Here is a 21,941-nt window from a genome sequence, read left to right on the forward strand (position 1 = left end):
GAAAATATTCACTGATGGAATGTTTAGTTATAAAATTACTCTCAGCGCAAAAATCCTTTCCCACTTAACACTTACTTCTCTCCTATTAATGCCCTAGCAGCTAGTGTCAGGATATTTGGCCAAACCATGTGAATCAAGTTAAAGCTCAGCTTCAATAGAAAATCTGAACTTTTGCCCCCAAAATGCAGCTTTCATGCAATCTTTGAAAGTGATGCTGAGAACTGCTAGGATCAATGCAAACCTCTGGAGAACAAGGGTCTGGCGGAATTAGCCAAGGCAATAGCAGAAGAGGAGAAAATGGACGGAGAGGGTGATGGCCATGAAAAGAACTTTTAAACAGTGAGCTCCACATCAAAGGATTAGGGGACGAACTTGGGAAAATTAATGATGCTCATTAATACGTTTGCAAAACATGGTGCTGTTTCCAACCATTCTGTGGAGGTCAAGCATGAGGGGATGGAGGTAATATTGTGTTAGTGTGTATGTGTATAAATATAAATATATATGTGGTATAGTTGTTGTGGGGTTTTTTAATTCCTTTTTTGTTGGGGGAAGTGGTGGAAATTCCACCCCCAAATGTTCCCTTTCTATTCTGAGCGACAGAATCGCATTTAGATCTTCTTTCTCACAGTGTTTAATCTCAAAGTTCTGGTGTACAACACCCTTTAAGGAATCTGGAAAGCATCTGCTTAGTTTCGAAGATTGAAATAGGAAGGAGGCTTATCCCTTGCCTTACATAGAGTCTCCTTGGTTGAAAATCACTTAAACATCGAGCTGGGAACATTTGCTGCCTTTCTTGATTTACAGATGTTTTCTTAGAACTATACTTCTAAACAGTTCCAGCTGGCTAAAGCTAAGGCCTGTGTAAGTTGATAAGACACATCTGGCTTCAAGACATGGACTAAATAAGGAGGCAGGCACTTCGTGTTGCCAGAGAATCTGGTCGGGGTAGGAGCTAAGTCTCCGAACCACTTGTTCTGTTTATGAGTGCCAAGTTAATCCCCAGCAGTGAGAGACGGGGAAGGAGCAGGCTGTTGGGCTCTTCCTGCTGTTGAAAATTCGTCGACACTCAGTGGAAATTTTCTTCCTTCTTCAGCTCTGAATGTTTCCCCAAACATGAAGGTAAGGTAATAATTTCATTACTTTTGTAAACGAAGCGATCTCAAAAGGGAGCGAGGCTTAACCAAAATGACTCAAAAAAGGGGAAAACAGGAAAGAGAAAGATCTGGGGGTAACTTTACAAAAAAAAAAATCCTTATTTAAATATATTTAATAATTCAGCCAAAGTGAATTCCTTTTTCTTGTTTTGCAGTAAAATTAGTGGTTCGGAGGGGTGCCTGGGTGGCTCAGTGGGTTAAGCCGCTGCCTTTGGCTCAGGTCATGATCTCAGGGTCCTGGGATCGAGTCCCGCATCGGGCTCTCTGCACAGCAGGGAGCCTGTTTCCTTCTCTCTCTCTCTGCCTGCCTCTCTGCCTACTTGTGATCTGTCTGTCAAATAAATAAATAAAATCTTAAAAAATTTAGTGGTTCGGAGGTCTGGGAATCAGAGACTGGAGACAATGTTTATGAAAGTTCTGAGAAAGGCATTAGGAAATACAATAGTACCTTTGTTGTTTCTTAGGGAAAATGTCCCTCCAGTGTACTTGGTTTGTTTGTTTGTTTGATTTGGGGTCATGCCCTGAAACACCATGATTTGACTCATCCAAGAGCTTTATATAAGTGAAGTTGAAGACTTGGAATTTTAGAATCTGGAATCTTTGATGAAAGAAAGGGTCAGGAATATGAGAGTGGAAGACACAGATGAATGGAAGGCAGTTAGAAGTTTTCCAAGTACACGTGTTGGTCCAGTGCAATGTAGCCAAATGTTAGAAAAATTACAGTTCAGCCAAAGATAGGAGCAAAGGCAGCCACTTGAACTTATTTTTGCATCATTTGTTATTAATTTGTGATTATTCTATTTTGTTCATTTGTTAAGATACTCTTTTTGGGAGCACCTGGGTGGCTTAGTTGGTTAAGCATCAGTGTTGGGCTCAAGTCATGATCCCAGGATCCTGGGGCTGAGCCCCATGTTGGCCTCCCTCTTCCTCTCCTGTTCCCCATGCTTGTGCTCTCTCTGTCAAATAAATAAAATAAAAATCTTAAAAAAAGATATTCTCCTTGAAGGTGGGAAATGATAACTACTTCATTTTCAGGGACCCAGGTAACAAATTTCCAGGAATTCTCTTGGTTAAAGATTCAGCTTATATAGCTCATGAACAAAACTGCCCTGTAATAGGCAGATCTTCACAGGCTATCATAAGAATACATATATGGGGAAGGTGCTGGCAAAGGCAGTCCTGATGAAAAAAAGTGTGTTCCCTAAAACTTGGTTGAAATTCTTTTAAAACTTATGCCGTAGAATGTTAATGAATTTTTTCATGATGCCTGTTTTTGCTGAGAGTTGAAGGCCAAGAACAGTAAGTGCTCAGTATCCCGACATTTTAGAGTGAGATGCTGGACAGGCAATGCAGTAATATGAAAAGGGCATCTCGGGGCACATGTGTGGCTCAGTTGGTTAAGCAGCAGACAGTTGATTTCGGCTTAGGTCATGATCTCAGGGTCCTGGGACGGTGCCCTGCATCAGGTTCCATGCTCACTGCAGACTCTGCTTAAGCCTCTCCCTGACCATCCCCTTGCTCATGTGCTCTCTCACTCTCTCTCAAAAAAAAAAAAAAAAAAAAAAAAAAAGTAGCTATAAGTCTGTCTGGTGACCCTTTGACTATCTGCATCCTTACGAGTATGCAAGATCATGACCCTTAGAGGATGGGGGATATAGGAAATGATGTGGGAAACAAAGGCAAAAGAAAACATTATTTCCTTACTGCCTACTGCCCATTGACAAGTCCTTGAAACAGGTGGAGTGACCTTCCTTTAGGAACTCAGCTGCCTCAGTGTGGACACTTTGCTAAGAACAAAAGTCAATCTTAACTTAATGTTATCCTACCTGCCCAAACCCCTCCCCCCCCCCCCCCCCGGTCCTGTAAGTCTACTCAAACATATACAAATTCCTTTGGAAACTTCCTTTATTTCTACTCCCCCCACACCTCCAAGATACATATGTTAGCAGTCATCCTCCAAGCATGTGGCCCACTGATACACATCTGAAGGGTCTCATGACTAAGATATTATTAGGCAGTAATAAATGATCTTTTCCTAACAATAGTTAGCCCCTTCAGGGTTTTGGACACCTTGCTTCCAAAATTCCTTAGATACACACATTATCCCAATCCCTCTCCCAACTTAAAAGTATATAATCAGTCACCCATCACAACTCCAGGGGGTACTCCTTCTGCCAAAGGGTCCTATCCCTGTACTTAAATAAACCCACCTTTTTGGACTGAAGACATCTCAAGAATTCTTTCTTGACTGTTCTGAACCCCAGCATTTCCATATCATGGAATGATACGCTAGTCATGAAAATCTAAAGGCACAGGCTGGTTCACTGGCTTGCGTTCAGGAGAGTAAAACGACACAACAGTGTTGGTTACATCCTGACATCCAGAGCTTAACAGGATGAGGATGTGAGCAAATCTCTCATGGACCCAGTGTGGACCCCCTTTCTGGCTCTTGCCCCTCTCCTTCCTGCTGCCGTGACTTTGAAGAAGACAGAGACAGCTCAGAGAGATGGGGAAGAAAAGCACAAGCACCAGGGGAAGGAATTCTGAAGCAAACACCACTCTGCCCTTGTTAGGAGCATCTGGGATCAGGAAGTAAGAGAGAAATTAAAATTGAATACTGAACTGAAATTTGACTGTTTAGATTGTTTCAGAATTTTTGTTTTCTGAAAATGTGACAATTTGTTAGTGCCTCGGAGTGACTAAAAGAGCTATACGACCGGCTTTCCCAGAGGGAGGAAAAATGAGTTGACACAGCACAGAGTAAAGACATTATTGAAAAAATAAAGAAGAAATCCTTGTTTTTAATTAAAAAAAGAAAAACCTTAAAATAAGTGTTGGTTTAGATTATGTGCTTTATGTGGTCTTTGAAAAGTCCGAAAAGTATTCACAGCTTCCCCTGCCATTGTTCACTCATTTCCAGGATGCCCACAGCTCTTAGTGTTTTGGTTGTGTTTATCAGAATAATAAGCTTTGTGGAACAGTAAAAATCAGAAGCAGGCAACTAGAATTTTACAACGGGAAGAAAGATACCTAATAAGACCTCAGTGATCTAGGAAGGCAAGTAGAAAGGTCTGGAAAAAATGTTGGGAAGCCACTCCTCGAATACCTGGAGAGGGAAAAATGTCTGGGGAGATCAGGGAGAAGAGAAAGAATATTGGCTTGTTAAAATGTGGGATATGATGGTTTTAAGAACTTTTACACTGGGTTATGAATTGAATACATTTGACACTTAGAGAGTCTCCAGTAAAGATTTGAATTCTATTCATGGACACCTTCAGTGGTCAAAGTAGGGAAATACATAAAAGTAGAAAAAAAGATAAAAGAAATCACCTGTAGTTTCATACCAGAAGGAAAGAATTACCTTTTATTATGTCTTTCTAGATTTGTTTTTAATACATGTTTGGGTTTTTTTTTTTTTTAAGATTTTATTTATTTATTTGAGAGAGAGAGTGAGAGAAAGCATGAGAGGGGAGAAGGTCAGAGGGAGAAGCAGACTCCCCATGGAGCTGGGAGCCCGATGAGGGACTCCATCCTGGGACTCTGGGATCATGACCTAAGCTGAAGGCAGTCCCTTAACCAACTGAGCCACCCAGGTGCCCCATATTTGGTTTTTGATACAAAATGTAACCTCATTTTATATATAATTTTGTGATCTACTAAATCTTCAATATTTAGGCTGGCGCTGTCATGGAAAGATGATTACAAAAGGCCTTGGAGGTGTTTTAAATCTGACCCAGCCACAGAACTAAGGGTCTGGGCGAGCGTCACCGCCTTCTGCCTAGGGACGTGCTTCAACTTTGGTTGACTCTTCATGTAGGATGCGTATTTCCCTTCTAACTCCTTATTCTTGGCTGGTCTTTCTTCTAGGCTTCCTCCTCTCCAGGTGTCCTTATGCGTGTTGAAGTTAGAGTGAAGATGAGTGGAGAACGGAATTAAAAGATCCCTAAAGAGAGGCTCTAATGAGTTAAATTTTCCATGTGTCTGGCCATGACATTCCCCAGCCCCTAGTTGTCTTTACAGAAATGAACAGTAGAGGGCGAGCTCAACAGAACTGTATTAAACTTTAATTTAGAATGGAAATTTCAAGGACAAGCACCGTCGTTGAGCCTGCTCCATGGTTCTTTCCTTCTTTATATTCCCAACTCACAAATCTTGACGTGAAGGAATGTGTACACTTTCAACTCATGAAAGAAATGCAAACTAAAGTAATGTTTTTTCCTCCTCCCTCTTCACACCTAGGTAATACTTTTATTCATCTTGGTGGGATTTATAGGAGAGTTCCAAGTTTTTTCAAGGTGAGAATTTTTTTTTGGAAATCATTAAAAATTCTTTTTTATTTTTAGGAAGTTCTTTAGTACATGGCCTGATTTTTACGTTGCAGCCTGACACATCTTTATCTCTTAATATTTTATATGTCCACATTTTGAGAAAAGGCAATGCTAGCAAAAGCGTGTTTTATTCTTATTCTTATATTACTTCATTTTTTTCCTGTAAGAAAGAAACCTGAAATCTAAAAATACCTCAAGATTTTCTTCTTATCCCAGTATCGTGATTTTACCTGCAATTCAGAGAATTGAACCAACCTTAGAATTGACACAACTTAGAGCAGAATTTGACTTTTAAATGAAGTCGTTGCAAAACATTCTTTGGATTTGAAAGCTTGAGAGTTTTTTGTTTTGTTTTGTGTTTTTCCTTAACAGAAATATAGTTGACACACAATGTTACATTAGTTTAAGGTGTACACCATAGTGATTTGACAAGTCTATATGTTATGCTATGCTCACCGCAAGGGTAGCTCATGTCTGGGTCAGAGATTTTTAATTTTTTTTTTTATTTCTTATTTTTTTAAGAAGTTAGGTTTATTGACTCTGAGACCTGGAAAAAAGCCAACCTCATTTACCCATGGCCTTGTTTTGCTCTCATCGGTTTGGTGGGATAGGACCAGGTCAGTTCTCTTCATCGGTCTCTCAGAATATGTTTCAGGAGCTGAGCTATGATGGGGATGCAAAGAGAACCAACACAGTACAGGGAGTCTACCAGGTGACTCAGATCTTGAAATGGTTGATTTCAGTGCAGATGTGCTCCGTTCTCTGGGAGAGGCCTGCATGCCCTACTGTGGGAGCACAGAGGAGAGAAGCACAAGCTAGCTTTCGGTGTTTGGGGAAGTCCTCTGCCTGTTCCTGGGACCCCACATAGAAAAATGGCAAGTTCGATTTAAGGGTCACAGACACTAAGGCTTTGGATCATTATGGCCATATCAAGATGACAGATTAGCAACATTGTCTTCATAAAAGCATGTGAGGCACATACACTATAAAGGGGACAACTTACTCAGGGTCACCTCAGAGGCTTAAGACAAGTGCAAATCACCTTACTCCAGATGTCTCCAAGGCTAGTAATGTGCTCAAAATCCAGAAATCAGGAGTCTGATTTCCTCTGCCCCTTGTAAAATGTGCTTTTATGCTAGGCCAAGCCGTGTGATCTTCTTGGCAAAGCTGGAGTTAAGTATCACATGAGAACCGACTGTCCATTTTTCATGTATTTTAGTGGAGTAGAATTGCTTAAGCTCAAATTGACTCTTCTTGGGTGTGTTCTTGAGAAAGAAGTAGCCTAAATGAACAGGGGGAATATCTAAAAATAATTTTCTGTCCCTTTAGTCTTGGTCAGGTTTCAGTTTCTCACTTCTCATAGGGTATTTTTAGAGCTTTTTGTCTTCCAGTGAAGAGTTTCTGTAGAACTCTTCAATTTGTCATTCAGAATCCTTTCAAAGGCCAGAATACCTTCCTCTTATATGTTCTCACCTACCCTCTCACATGTGAACTGTCTCTTATCTATATTTCCACAATACATTATACTGTACCCATTTCTGGTATGAAATGGATCAAATGACGTATATTGGATTATAGATCATGTTTATATGATCATATTATGACTGTTGGTTTATACATCTGCATCTTTGTCTTCTCCTCTACCCATAGGCAGTGATCTATCTCTTATTGTTTCTTCAGCTCAGGTGTCTGAATTAAATGTCTGGTACATAATAGATGTTTAATAAATATTAATCTCTAAAAACTTTGCTCCCTTCCACATACATTTTTATATATCTTGGGATGCTTTTGGTGTCTCTTAAAAAATTGTGAAGCAATTTTTTAAAAAATATTTTTGACCATTCTTTGTGTTTCCCCTCTCCTTATCTTCTACCTGACTTATAACAACTCAACAGAGCTGCCTCTCCAGTCAATTGCCAGTGGGATTCCTATGCTTCATGGTCAGAATGCAATGGTTGTACAAAGACTCAGGTAGGACCATACTAAAATTTTGTGTTTATTGTTTCTTTATTGTCTATATTGTTTATACTGATAGAGCTGATTTATGGACAAAAGACATTAGCTTTTGACATGTTATATTTTGCTTTTTTAAAATACAATTAGTAATTTTAAAGGGAGAAAAGTAATGCTTTAATAATTAATAATGTAATAAAGTAATTTCTGCATTCTTATTTTTCTTGCAGGACTTTTCTAAATCTTATATTTGAGCCTAGAATTGTACGCAGGATAAAGCAATTCACTAACTCTTTAACTATTAGAGAAAAAGAAGAGTGTGAAATGAAGTTAGTATGTAATTCAAAATCAGTTTCATTTTTACTGGGTTCACCTTTTCTTCGTATTTAAAACAAACACTGACAAGTACAAAATGGTTGCTTTGTTTTGCCTAAGTAATAGTGAATGACCATGAAGAGTGAAACATTTTGCACTTTTTTTTTTTTTTTTAAAGATTTTAGTTTTAAGTAATGTCTACACCCAACATGGGCTTCCAACCCACAACCCGGGTATAAGAGTCTTGTGCTCCACTGACTGAGTCAGCCAGGAGCCCCTGCATTTTTAAACATTTTAAGGTTTAATTCTAAGTAATACAAATAAAATGCTGGAATTGATCTGGAGATAATAGAGGACTTCTAAAAGTGCCTGTTATTTTATATAACATAAATTAATATATATAATTAATATAATATATATATAATATACTATATATATATTAGTATACAATAAGTCCCCTTATTATAAGTTACTTATTGAGAAAACATGGGAAAGTCTATATAAAGAAAACTCTACTTATAATTTCACCATTTAAAAGACATGACTATAACTTCATTTTGCTATTCTTTCAATTTATCTTCTCTGTGTGTTTGTAATTTTTTAAAATAGAATTGTTTGACTATAGTTGTATATTCCACTATTAAAAATTTTTTTGTTTAAAAAATTTTTTTTTAATTTTTAAAAAGATTTCATTAATTTACTAGAGAAAGAGAGAGAGAGCACAAGCAGGGTAAGGGGCAGAGGGAGAAGCAGGCTCCCCACTGAGCAGGGAGCCCGACAGGGGGCTGGATCCAGGACCCTGGGGTCATGACCTGAGCCAAAAGTAGACACTTAATGACTGAGCCACCCAGGCACCCATAAAATTTTTTTAAAAAATGAACTCCATGCCACATGTGGGGCTTGAACTCCCGACCCTAAGATCAGGAGTAGTATGTTCCACTGACTGACCCAGCCAGGTGCCCCTCTTTCCTACTGTTTTTTTTTTTTTTTTTTAAAGTAGGTTTTGTGCCCAGCATGGAGCCCAACAAGGGGCTTGAACTCAGGACTGTTAAATCAAGACCCGAGCTGAGCTCAAGAGTTGGGCCCTTAACCAACTGAGCCACCAAGGTACCCCTCTACTATTTTAAAATTACACTTTTGGCTGGAATTTTAACAGCTGTATTATTTTCCACTATATGAGTATACCAATCTTATTTATCTATTTTCCTATTGTTTGAGATTTAGGATTTGTACATTTTTGTTATTATAAATAAAACTTCAGTGAACATTTTTGTACATAGAAATCAGTCCTCTGTTCCGATAATTTTCCTAGGATCAATTCCAAAAATATAATGCTTACTTTAAAGGTTTTAAACATTTGAATGATTAAAGATGTTTTTATTGAAATATAATTACCACATGACATGGTATTAGTTTCAGATATACAACATGATTCTATATTTGCAAAATATTTTAAAGGTGGTTCAGTTTGAATAAAAATGTGTATTCAAAAACCACTTTTTAATTATTAAAATAACAGAACCATATTATAGAAGATAACTTCTGTTTTGAAGCCTCATCATAATCATCACTTTCATCAAGCATCTGGTACCTACATGAGTGGTATTTATAAAACAAGTTACACAAATGCAGAATTTGGCTTTGGGTGAATAGATGACTACTCTGATTACAGGAAAATGGGTACATGAATAACAAGGCAAAAGTCAGACACCAACTACAGAAAACATTTTTATAATTCAACAACAAGTTATGAAAGAATGTTAAATAGAAAGAGATGGAAGGTATTTTTCATATTAGTATTTGCATAAAGGTCATCATGCAATGATTATATCTCTAGATTATAATGACAAAATTTTCATTCAGAAAGAGACAAGTGAAAATGAAAATAGGGTCAGAAGACCAGAATTTGTCAGGTGAGAATGAGACTGTTCTCAATGGGCAGCTGTCAAGGTCATGCACCTACTGAGAGAGAGGGAAGCATTCTTTAGACACACTACACAATCTGTGCTTTGGAACTTCGGAAAAGGACAATTTAAAAAGACATGTATGAGAGGTGTCTTCATCAATTAAACACGGAGATTAAAAACTTATCAGGAACTGTGCTGAGCTCCATTCCCCACTCTTATTCCTCCAAGACTCCTCTGCTTAGACCCAACAGAAGTTGCCAGGGTCTGCCCCAGGCTGACAAAACCCCTCAAAGAGCAAATTACGTTCCTGTGACCCTTTGTCTGAAAGAATCCCCACTTCTAACCCAGATTAGAAGGGATGAGGCGATTCCACCTTGGCTTGTGATGAGGGACAGAAGCAGCAATGTGTTCACATTTAGCTCCGAAGGCTGACCTATAGCCTGCATAGTTCCCATAAGGAACAAATACATGAGGGTCTCATGACCACCTGTTCATCTCACTGATGGCCCAATGACAAGCACCGGAGAAATCCTGCAAAAGTATTTTCATGAGTAGAAATTTGAAGAAGACATTTATGATCTGATACTCCCTGCACGTCCTCTCCCTTGAACATGAAGTACGTAACCACCAGCTTCATGGAGCAAAAGTGCAGCTCTTTCTCCCCAGGGGCCCTTGTCCCCTGCTATCATCAAAACAACTTTTTGCACCAAAACCATCGCAAGAAATCTTTCTTGACCATTCCACTACTGGCCCCCACATCAGTCTGTATATCCTGTCTTCCCTGTTGGTCTTTGCTCAAGTCTTAAATTCTCTGGAATGTCAGATTTTGTTTATTTTTTTAGATAGGGAAAAGGTGAGTACAGAAAGAGGCTCACATGATTCATCTGACTGCTGTTGGGGACGCAAAGGATTCTGTGGACCTCTGTGTGTTTAAGTGTTAGATGCATGGCTTCATATTGACTAACTGAATTTTAGGACGAATTATTTGTTTTTCATGTGGCTCGATGATTTCCTCTATTTTTCCCATACTTTCTCTCCCAGAGATTTGCCTTTGACGTGTTTCCCATTTCAGAGGCCAGTGATTTTGTTTGTCTGTCAGAAGTAGCTTTGTCTTTGGACTACCGAGGCTTCTGCGCTGTCCATTTGTCTTCCGTACTGCCATATGAGGTTCTCCAGATTGCTTTGCCTAGACTTGTCTTCCCGAAGAAGGCTTAACATTCAACCCAGATTAATTACCACCACTTTCCCAATGGTGTTTCTGACTTAATTTCTCCTTAACCCTGGTTCCTAGGATCCTTTCCCCACCTCTGGCAAAATTGGTTTCACCTTTCGAGTTAGCTCCTGGCACACAGCTTGAGCAAAAGCATTAATCATCTGTAATGCAACAGGTTTGCTTATGTGTCTACCTGGCTCTTTCAAGTTACTTTCTTAAAGATCCACTAACATATATATATATATTTCTTTTACACTCAATCCTGAGAATAAATAAGTAGCTGTGAGTCCTTCCTAAGTAGTACTCCAAGTGTCACAGGACTCCACGACAGGTGGGTCTGTGGGTATATTGATTTTGGAGGTTTTACATCTGCCCACCAGAACAGTTTCCTGAACACTGTTTCTTCAATTGTATTCATTTCTCTCCGATTTTGCCTCTCAGACAAAGGAAAGGAGACGTCCAAAAACACTACCTGTTTTGTGTTTAGACTCGCAGGCGGTCAGTTGCTGTTTATGGGCAGTATGGCGGTCAACCTTGCGTCGGAAGTGCATTTGAAACACAATCGTGTGAACCTACACTAGGATGTCCGGTGGAAGAGGGATGTGGAGAGCGGTTCAGGTGTTTCTCAGGTATCTTTTCCGTAGGTTTGGACACTCCATGCCGAGTGTAAATTCAAATGTTATTTGATCAACTTGCTCAGTATGTATTTATTCAATTTTACTGAATTTATATTGGCCTGAAAATTAATTTTGTTGGCATATTAATTATACACTCAGCTATCATTATTTCAAATGTAACATCATTATTTCATTTGGTAACAAAGGTGAACATACTCCTTGCTTCTTTGAAAAGAAATATGGCAATTGACCGACCCAGGCTGCTCTTGACATTGCATTTTTGGTCAAGATGTAGAGTGAGTCTGGTACATCAAGACTGGGCAAAAACAAGGTTACTGCCCAAGTTATTATTACGCTTACAAGGAAAGCAACTCTGATTAGCTAATCAAGAAGCAATAGAGGTCACTCCTATGCACAGGGTGATTGAAACATAATTTCAAGTTTGGGCACTGAGGGTTATTTGACCTATTGTTTAGGTAGCATTGGTGCAATCAGATTAATTCAACAACTTTTAGCAAATATTTATTATTGTTATTATGCTCCAGATATAGTGGTGAGGATTGTGGATATGTAAATGAAACACATAGCTTCTTCCTTCACAAATATTAAAGTTTATGGGCAGAATAGCACATAAATAATCCCTGTATTAGAAGTGCTCCTCGGTAATACCTCTCTAACTCCTTTTTTACTTCCAAAACCCAAATCAGATGGCTCCTCTTTTAGGAAGCATTCCTTAACTCCTCAACTGACAAATCATTTCTCTGTGTTCCCTATGCATGTTGTACATATGTACGTTGTACCATCTGTAATCTGGGGTGTTTGTTGGTCTGGTTTCTCTCTTGTGAACTCCTTGAGGATATGGATGATATTCCTTTAATTTTTGCAGCTGAAGTACCTGGTACCTAGTAGACTCTCAACAAATGTTTGGTGTATGGGATTGTGTGAGACAACAGTGGGGTGCATGGGACACCATCAGAACAGGTGTGTGCAATGCAGAGTATGAGAACATGAACGAAGGAGTTGTACTACAACCTGTGGCATAGGGATGGTCTCTGAGAGGAGCTCATAGGTACTTTGATTTTTAAAGGACGTGCACATGACAGGCAGAGAAACCCTTTGAGGCTGAGAGACGTATTAGAGTAAGGAGATGAGAGAAAGCCTGGCCTTTATTTCACGTAGGTGTGATGAGGGTATAGGAAGCAGGTTGAAGAATGGCTGGAAATAATGTTGGGGAGGTAGGCGAGGGTTAGATCATCTGGTACCCTTCAGTGCCTCCTCCATGCCCATCTACTGTAACAATTACATTGTGGGATTATAATGATCTGTGTCTTCATAGTCCTTCCTACTAGATCATAAAGTATATGAAAAGCCCAGCATACCATTTTTATTTTTGTCTGTAACTTAACATCTGGAAGGGTGCCTTGCACAGAGTAGGTGCTCAAGAAGTGTTGAGTTTTAACCTTTTGACCCAGTTTCCATGCTCTCACAGTCTTACACAGCAAATCACCAAAACAAGCAGAGCTTTGGCATCTTGGTCAGTGATTACAAAAAAAAATGAACTGAAAGTTGAAGGGCAGGATGTCAGTTTATCCTTCTAGAGGTTGGCGCCTTTTGATTTTGGGGAGGTTCAGACAAATGGCTTGATTATGGTGGAGAGCCTGGAATTTGAATTTGGCTTTTATTTTTAATTTTGTTTCCAGCTGAGGTCAGGATCTATTTTGTGTGTTAGATTATGAGGGCCATAGGGCGCCTGTGTGGCTCAGTGGGTTAAAGCCTCTGCCTTTGGCTCAGGTCATGACCTCAGGGTCCTGGGATCAAGCCCTGCATTGGGCTATCTGCTCAGCGGGGAGCCTGCTTCCCCCTCTTTCTCTGCCTGCCTCTCTGCCTACTTGTGATCTCTCTTGGTCAAATAAATAAATAAAGTCTTTGAAAGAAATAGAATACGAGGGCCAAAATAATCACCAGTCCTTCCCTGGACACCATGAAGATTGATCTCAAATTCACAGTAGAATATTAGTGCAGAGTTGGGGTCCAGGGACAAAACCTTTTTTTTTTTTTTTTTAAAAGATTTATTTATTTAATCTAGAAAAAGCGACCACAAACAGGGGGAGGAGGAGAGGGAGAGAGAGAGAATCTGCTGAACATGGAACCCCACACAGGGCTTGATATCATGACCCTGAGATCATGACCTGAGCTGAAGCCAAGAGTTGAAGCTCAATTCAATGAGCCATCCAGGCACCCCAGAGGCAAAACCTTTTCGATTCTAGGTAGTTTCCACCTTCTTCCTTCTTTTATTTTTGTTGGGGGCTTATCTTGTCTACAGGCCAGTGCATCAGCAAATCTTTGGTTTGCAATGGGGATTCTGACTGTGAAGAGGATGGTGCTGATGAAGACAGATGTGAGGACTCACAAAGCAGACCTTCCTGTGACCTTGATGAACCTCCTCCCAACATAGAACTTACTGGAAATGGGTAAGGTACTGGGCAGCTTCCTGTGTATATGGATGGGCTGTAGCTTTTCATTTTGTTTTTGTTTTATGGTTTGGTAAGTCTAATAACAGGTCATAATATCTAAGCCTTTGGCTCAGAGCTCTTTGCCACATTCTGAAACACTAAAAAAACATTTTTTTGAAGTTTTATTTATTTAACTAATTTCTACCCCCATTGTAGGGCTCAAACTTATAACGCTGAGATCAAGAGTCTCATACTCCCCAACTGAGCCATCCAGGCATCTTACCTGTATACCTGAAAATATATGTGGTAAATGTAGAGTGTCCACTTGTCCCTGGACTATCCTACTTTTAGCACCGGAGGTCCTATGTCCAGTGAAACCCCTCAGACCTGGGAAAACCCAGATGGTTGGTCATCTTCTGGGAGAAAGGTAGAAATAGAGAGAGAGACAGAGCGAGAACTGGTTCATGACAATTATGGGGAGCTACTCAAGAGAACAAAGAGATATTAGAATAAGAACAGAGAAAGAATGGAGAAAGTGCTGTGTTGGGATATTTAAGCTTGAAAAAGAATTGTCTTAACCAGCTGGAAACTTTGATTTTCAAGTGAAGTTGGGACAATACCATGTTGTCTTTTCAAAAGGAATTCTGAAGGGTCAGATCCAAGTTGAGATTTTAAGGCTTTAAAATAGTTTATTTTAGAGTCAGAGGTGATTTTTCTGTAATATTTTAAATTCATTAACAGAGAAATGGTAAAATTAGTCTAAAGAGTGTACCAGTCAGTATGCTAAGAGGCAATTTAGGTGAAATTTATTGCAGAAAGTTCCTTCCAGGGGCACTTGGGTGGTTCAGTTGGTTAAGCATCTGCCTTCAGCTCAGATCATGTTCCTGGGGTCCTGCGATCAAGCCCCACGTGGGGCTCCCTGCTCAGCAGGAAGCCTGCTTCCCCTCCCTCCGTGCCCCTCCTCCCTGTTTGTGTTCTTTCTCTCTCCCTCTCTTCAAATAAATAAAATCTTAAAAAAAAAAAAAGAAAAGAAAAGAAGAATTCCCTCTCCTCAAGAGTAGTCTTAGTTGTACTGGTTTTATCTATAGACTCAACATAAAACCAGCTGTTGCTATAGATACAAAAGGACTGTGTGTTTCGCAAACATGTTCTTAGACTGAAGGGATGTTGGAGTCTCCCAAGCTTTTAGTTTTAGCCATTATACACACAAGGAAGGTTGGAAAATGTATGGTGTGCATTAGGAAACTGTTCTCATTATTTGAGCTCTATCAAAGAGATACTCAACTGTAATTTATTTCAAGATTATCTAGAATTCTTTTTCAGCAAGTGCTGTTTCTGGTTTTTAATAATCTTTTCTTCCTCCCCCACCCCCCTACTTTTTTTTTTTTTTTAACAGTTACAATGAACTCACTGGCCAGTTTAGGAAGACAGTCATCAACACTAAAAGTTTCAGTGGTCAATGCAGAAAAGTATTTAGTGGGGATGGAAAAAAGTTCTATAGACTGAGTGGAAATATCCTTTCCTATACATTCCAGGTACTTAATTTCATTGATTTAATTTATTTTTAATCTGTGAATTATTGACAGAGATTGTTACTTATATGATATTGATTTTTGGGTATTTGTTGAGAATTTATTTGTGGCTTAATATTTGGTCAATTATTACAAATGTTTTATATGGACTTAAAAAGGATACATATTCTTTAACTCTGGGGTACAGGGCAATGATTATTTCAATTTGTCTCATTTAAGCTGAACTGTTCTTTTTTTCTTATTTTCAAGTCCCTCGACCATATGGGCCCCAAAGTTGATGGTCTGTCCCTGTATGGGTGTCAAAACTCAAGGCCCTGGTCATGACTGGTCATGATGATCTCCTTACCACTTCCACAGTGTCTGCTCACTTGAAAATGCTTTTATTTTTAAATTGTGAAATATAGTATATATGTAAAAGAATGTGACTAATATAAACACACAGCTTGAAGGAAGCTAATAAAACAAATACTCATATGTGCCCACTACTCACCATAGAATTGCCAAAGATTGACTTAAAGGCTCTCATCTATGCCTCTCTGGCCATATCCTCCCCACTCTTACTCCCTAGACAACCACTATCTTCTGTTTTATATTAGTCACTTGTCTTTCTGTATACATTTATCTCATATGTCTTTGTCCCTAAATAAAAGTTTATGATTCAGTTTTGCCTGTTTTTTGGCCATTTATATAAGTCAGTTCTATAGTATACATTCTATGACTTTTGTTCATTCAAAATTATGGTTTTGAAATTTATTCATGCTGATGTAGATGACATTTTTATTGCTGGTTCCAATTCTTTCTTATGAAAATGTCTTGCACATTCTTGAGCATGTGTTCTATGCAGATGAGTTAGAGCTTCTCTAGGGCATACACCTTGTACCTGAATTGCTGCCTTGCAGATTATGTACAGGTTACACTCTGCTCAGGAAAGTTTCCAAAAAGAATGTGCCATCAATTTATGCCCTATCGGCAGTGTGGAAGGGGGAGCCTGTGCTCCTTATCCTCGCCAACATCTGCATTGCTAGAATTTTCCATTTTGCTTAGGGTCTCAGGGTCTTTGTTCTAGGCTCCTGCTTCTTAGGAGCGGTTTCTGTCATCATATACACCTAACCTCCATCTCTACCAGGATTTCCACACAAAATCCACTCATACAGCAACAGTTATGGATTTAGGGAGAGAATACTGAACATCTGAAGGGAATATAGAGGAGAGATTTTCTGTTGCAGTCATGCCAACCCAGTCAACAAAAATGGTTGATGTCCTACATCATAAAATATCTGTCCTTTTAGAACTTCAATAAATCAAAGTTTCTGGTCTCATCCCATTTCAGCTTCTCTGTTCTAAGACCTCTTCTTCTTTTACTCCTTTCCTCCCTTCTTCCCAGAATTCTGAAAATTTCCAACTCAGAACTTCTTACCTATTACTCCCAAATTTGTAAGCCAAAAATTATTAGGATGTTCAGACAGCAGGGTTTTTGTTTACCAAACTTAGCCCTCTTCAGAATGCAGTTTTCATTATAAATAGCAAACAGAATTACAATAGAATAAGTTATATTTAAGAACTACTTTGTCATGGGGGCACTTGGGAGGCTTGGTTTGCTGAGCATTCTGATTCTTGATTTTGGCTCAGGTCATGATCTCGTGAGTCATAAGATGGAGCCTTGTGTCGGACTTTGTGTTCAGCAAGGAGTCTGCTTGAGATTCTGTCTCTCTCTCTCTGCTCCCTCCTGCTCTCACTGTCTCTTAAATAAATAAATAAATCTTAAAAAAATACTGTATCATGGAAATGAAAAGTGAAGTTGATCTGAAAAATAATGATAACTGTCAATTTTTTAATATCTCCTGTGGCACCTGTACTATTTTAGGCAGTTTGTGTAGGTTTTATCCTTATAATATCTTTGGAAGTGAGTAATATTTTACTATTTTATATAGGTAGAAATTGAGGCTCAGAGTACTTTAGCTGATTTGCTTTAAATCACCAAATTAATAAGTAGTAGAATTTGGATTCAATATGTCAGATTTCACAGCTCTTTCTTTTTCTAGCTTATTTTACTCTCCCAATATCTTGTATTTAATTGCTTTACCATCTCTAAATTCTACACAGTGAGTAATATATACTGTAAGATAACCATTGGCCAGAAGGAATAATGTAACATAGGCATATGTAGAAATATTTTTCTTCTCTTCCTAGGAGGATGTGTTGATAATTCTTTCATAATTATAAGAGGGATAATTGCATATATATTTTTGGGGGTCAAATTTAGAGAGTTACAGAGCAGAGAAAATCATGAAAGCATTTCTGACATTGTTGGAAGACAGACATACTGGAAGTCTGCAGTTTCTGAAGAAGAGAAATAATTTAATAACAGCATACCTCTGACATTCATTTCAGCATGACTTGGATTTTGCTTTGACATCGGAAATGTCTTTCCAGTCCCTGAATTTGAAGGTGTTTGTCAGAGGTGGAGGGAAATTATAACCTATTATTGATTGAAGAATGGAGATGTTTTGAGGATCAAGCCTGATCCTCAAAACAGTGAAGTAGAAGTGAAGTAGAAGCACTAGGCAGTGAAGTAAAGTAGAAGCACTAGGCAGTGAGTCAGTCATTGAAGAGCTAACCCAGTGTGGAGATTGGGATGGGAAATGCTCTCCAGTACTCAGACAGACCTGAGGCCACTGGGTATTCAGCTACCTCTGAGTGGAAGATGGCTTTTGGCTCATTGGCACATAAACATTAGTAAATAAACAGGAAACAGAATTGGTCAGTCCATTTTATAGCCTGTTTCAGTTATTACCATTGTGGTTTGTCCAGAGCAAACCTGGTTTCATGTAGACTAAGCCACTATCTTTGATGCCATGCACTGTCTCTGTTCGCTCATCTTTCTCATACTGCAAGAAAGTCTTGGACACATAAACACATTCCTCCTCTGTGGTTGTTTTGGGAAGGACCACTTTGCTAATTCAGCCTGGAGACTGTTGAAAGACTGTTGTGTTCATTGTCAGCTTATAATGAGTGCAGAGGGGAGTAAAGATGAAGGTGGAGAAAATTCATTACTTCCTGGCTTTTCCTCTATTTAGTCTTGAATGTACTTCATTATATTTTTGGAAAAGAGATCCTATGTACATATCAAGTAAATAACAAAATCGTATTCTTTTTAAAAAAGACTTATTTATTTTAGAGAAAGAGAAGGAGCGCATGAGCAGTGGGGAGGGACAGCAGGAGAGGGAGAGAATCTCAAACAGACTCGCTGCTGAGCACAGAGCTCAGTGTGGGGCTTGATCCCACCATCCTGAGATCATGACCTGAGCTGAAATCGAGAGTCTGATGCTTAGCTGACTGAGCTACCCAGGTGCCTGGCTCTTCTTTCTTTTCTTTTTAAAAAGATGTTATTTATTTATTTGACAGGGAGAGAGAGAGAGAGAGAGAGAGTACAGAGAGGGGAGGAGCAGAGGGAGAGGGAGAAGCTGACTCCCTGCTGAGCAGGGAGCCTAATGCAGGGCTTAATCCCAGGATCCCTGGATCCTGACCTGAGTCAACGGCAGCTGCTTAACCAACTGAGCCACCCAGGTGTCCCCTTCTTTTCTTTGTAATAATCTAAAAATGTGGGTACTGTCATTTATATTTTACAATTGAAAAAAGTTGAGACAAAAAATACCGAAGAATTTACCCACAATCATAGAGTTATAGATAAGAAATATGGAATGTAAACTCAAAAATTATGTCTGCAGAAGCCTTGCAGCACAGTCTACTTAAGCGGAGTTAGAATACATATACATTTGATAGGGCTAAGCCAGTAGAGAAAGAAAAATTGAAGCTGTGGGAGAGGGAATAAGCAACCAATTTAATATATCCTTAGAAGTGGTGGGAAGGAACGCAATAGAGATGAGACAGAAATTAGCTTTAGGTGGAGGAAGGACACCTGCTGAAGAAAGGAAGTGAAGAGATGTAAATACGCTTGTGGACTTATTCGCCAGAGTTTAGGAGAGTTCATGTCTGATAATGGGAATGTTTGTAAAGACAGAGGTTAGAATTATTTTCTGAGAGTTAGGAAAGAGGTTCTAAGATTGGGGGACTGAGGTAGGTAAAATATTTGAAATAGATGCTGTAGAGAATGGGAGAGAAATAGAATGGAAATATAGGGATGCTGCACTATACTCACCTGAGACGGGAAATCATGAGTGGACTTACAGTGGTACTGATCGATTAGCTGTGTGATTTTTCTATCATAGTGTTAAGCAGATTGGCTGCGAGCATTGAAATAGGGTTGGAATTCTGCCAGGAAAACATGATGGCAAAGCATATCTAGGGAAGAGAGTTAAGTCATCGGCGAGAGAGTGGTGGAAGTCATGAACTGTGAGGTCTATCTGAAAAAGAAGGAAGTAAAAATATGAAGGTGGTGAGAGAGAGAGAGAGAGAGAACTTGTGTCTATAAAGTTGGATAATGGATAATAGAATGAGAATCAAAAGTATAAGAGGTGGCAGAAATGTAGGATGTTTGAATCTGTGATTTCAGAGGAAGGATCAGTTTGGGGGCTTCTAGGTTGGTTGGAGAGAATATTAATTAAGGGTCATTGAAAAAGATCATGTTACCTTGAAAAAGTTGACTTGTAGCTCTGTGTAGAGTAGATGAGAGTAGGAGATGGTGAACTGAAGAGCTAAAGAAGCTTATTTGCATTAATCAAGTATTTGAATTGCAGATTTGAAGAGGAGGGAAAACAGGCTTTTTCTTTTTTTTTTTGCATTTAAAAGAAGTTAGATAACTTCTCTTCCTTAAGAGACATAAAAAGTAAATTCTGGGGGCTTCTGGGTGGCTCAGTGGATTAAAGCCTCTGCCTTTGGCTCAGGCATGATCCCGGGGTCTTGGGATCAAGCCCCGCGTCGGGCTCTCTGCTCAGTGGGGAGACTGCTTTCTCTCTGCCTGCCTCTCTGCCTACTTGTGATCTCTGTCAAATAAATAAAATGTTTAAAAAAAAAAGTAAATTCTGTGTCTTTCTAAAACCAAATAGGACTGAAACACTATCTAGTGGTTGCAGATATCTCTGATGGCACTCTTATTAATGTCTTCTTCATAGTCAATAATAGTACATATATTCTCCATCTCAGTTTGTACTGAATTTTTGTCTTTGACTTTTAAACAAACCAATTTCATGATGTAATGAAAATAATGCTCTAACAAAAGATATGAATAAATCTACCTTTTCTTATCTGCTGGCATGTTCTTTGCATGCATGTATAATTTTGAACGTGGGCGGTGATAAAAGTAATACAATATTTTCTGGCATTTTGCTCAATTTTTCTAGTTTTTCTTTTCTGATTCTTCTTTTTTAAAGTAGGCTACATTCCTGGAGCTCAGTGCAGGTCTTGAACTCACAACCCTGAGACCATGACCTGGGCTGAGATCGAGAGTCAGACACTCAACTGACTGAGCCACCCAGGAGCCCCTGAATTTCTTTCTAGTCTTTTTTTGACTGGGGAATATGCTTGTATGGTTATAATGAGCAGGATTATCACATGTATACCCACTTTTTCATTTAACATCAGTATTTTTCTTCATAGACATCATTTAAAATGGCTATATGGTAGTCTATCATTTCCATTCCTTTTAGATTATCCATCATTTTAATGGTTCCTGTGCTTATTTATCCTCTGATCTCAAACACAGATGTGGGTATGCTAAGAACACAAATGCTCGTGGAAGGACAGTTACTGATTTGACTATTGGTACAGAGCAGACAATGTGAGAGGGAGTCATCTTGTATGTCTTGTTTTATTTTCATGGTGTTTGACAGTTTTGAGTGAATTAATTGCCAACAACTTAAAAAAGTCTGGGGATTTTTCTGTCAAGATTTCAGATTTTTCTCTTTTCTTAAAAACAGCTAAACTGACAATGCTAGAACTTAAAGCTACATATACTAACTGTAGGATGAATTTGAGTGTTGGTATCCTTTTCTTACAGTGTTGGTGTTCACTTCATCCCCCTGCCTTCCATGGAATCTTCCAACATTTATATGACTTGCCAGCCCTCTTGGGTATTTTATTTTGACACTTGGTCTAGGATAAAATAAGGGATAAATAAATGATTGTCTTGGAGCTCTCACTTCCCTGTTAGCCACATGTGAGTCTCCTGTTGTCTGCTTCAAAATTCTTTTGGGATGGACTTTTCTTTTACTGTCTGTCATAGGGAAAAAAGAATTGCATCTCTGTTCCCATTAGAGGAAAAATCAGGAACCAAGGGCTTTTCAGTTCTCTGTTAGCATAATTTCATTGATTTGCTGACTTCTGGGTTAACTATTGAACATTAAAAGAAAGTGGGAGATGTTTGTACACAGATGTGTTCTGTGAATCACTTGAATTACCATTATTGACACCCCTCTTAGCAAAGAGTAATTGTGGAATGGACTCTATTCTTTATACTCATATGGGCCTGGTTGTCATGAGAGCCACAGTCATTTTGTGTCAATGAAGA

General features: G+C 38.9%; 1 protein-coding gene across 1 annotated transcript in view; it reads left to right on the forward strand.

Moving 5' to 3' along the window:
* Nucleotides 1-904: 904 nt before the first annotated feature.
* C7 (complement C7) overlaps nucleotides 905-21,941 on the forward strand; it is a 51,897-nt gene continuing 30,860 nt past the window's right edge. The window contains exons 1-6 of the mRNA XM_059417056.1: nucleotides 905-1,122; nucleotides 5,397-5,452; nucleotides 7,381-7,456; nucleotides 11,361-11,502; nucleotides 13,814-13,961; nucleotides 15,340-15,478. Coding sequence (XP_059273039.1) covers nucleotides 1,117-1,122; nucleotides 5,397-5,452; nucleotides 7,381-7,456; nucleotides 11,361-11,502; nucleotides 13,814-13,961; nucleotides 15,340-15,478 — 567 coding nt within the window. The 5' untranslated portion in view covers nucleotides 905-1,116. The remainder of the gene's footprint in view (nucleotides 1,123-5,396; nucleotides 5,453-7,380; nucleotides 7,457-11,360; nucleotides 11,503-13,813; nucleotides 13,962-15,339; nucleotides 15,479-21,941) is intronic.

Source organism: Mustela nigripes, chromosome 12, assembly GCF_022355385.1.
Source record: "Mustela nigripes isolate SB6536 chromosome 12, MUSNIG.SB6536, whole genome shotgun sequence".
In the NCBI taxonomy this organism is placed as follows: Eukaryota; Metazoa; Chordata; class Mammalia; order Carnivora; family Mustelidae; genus Mustela; species Mustela nigripes.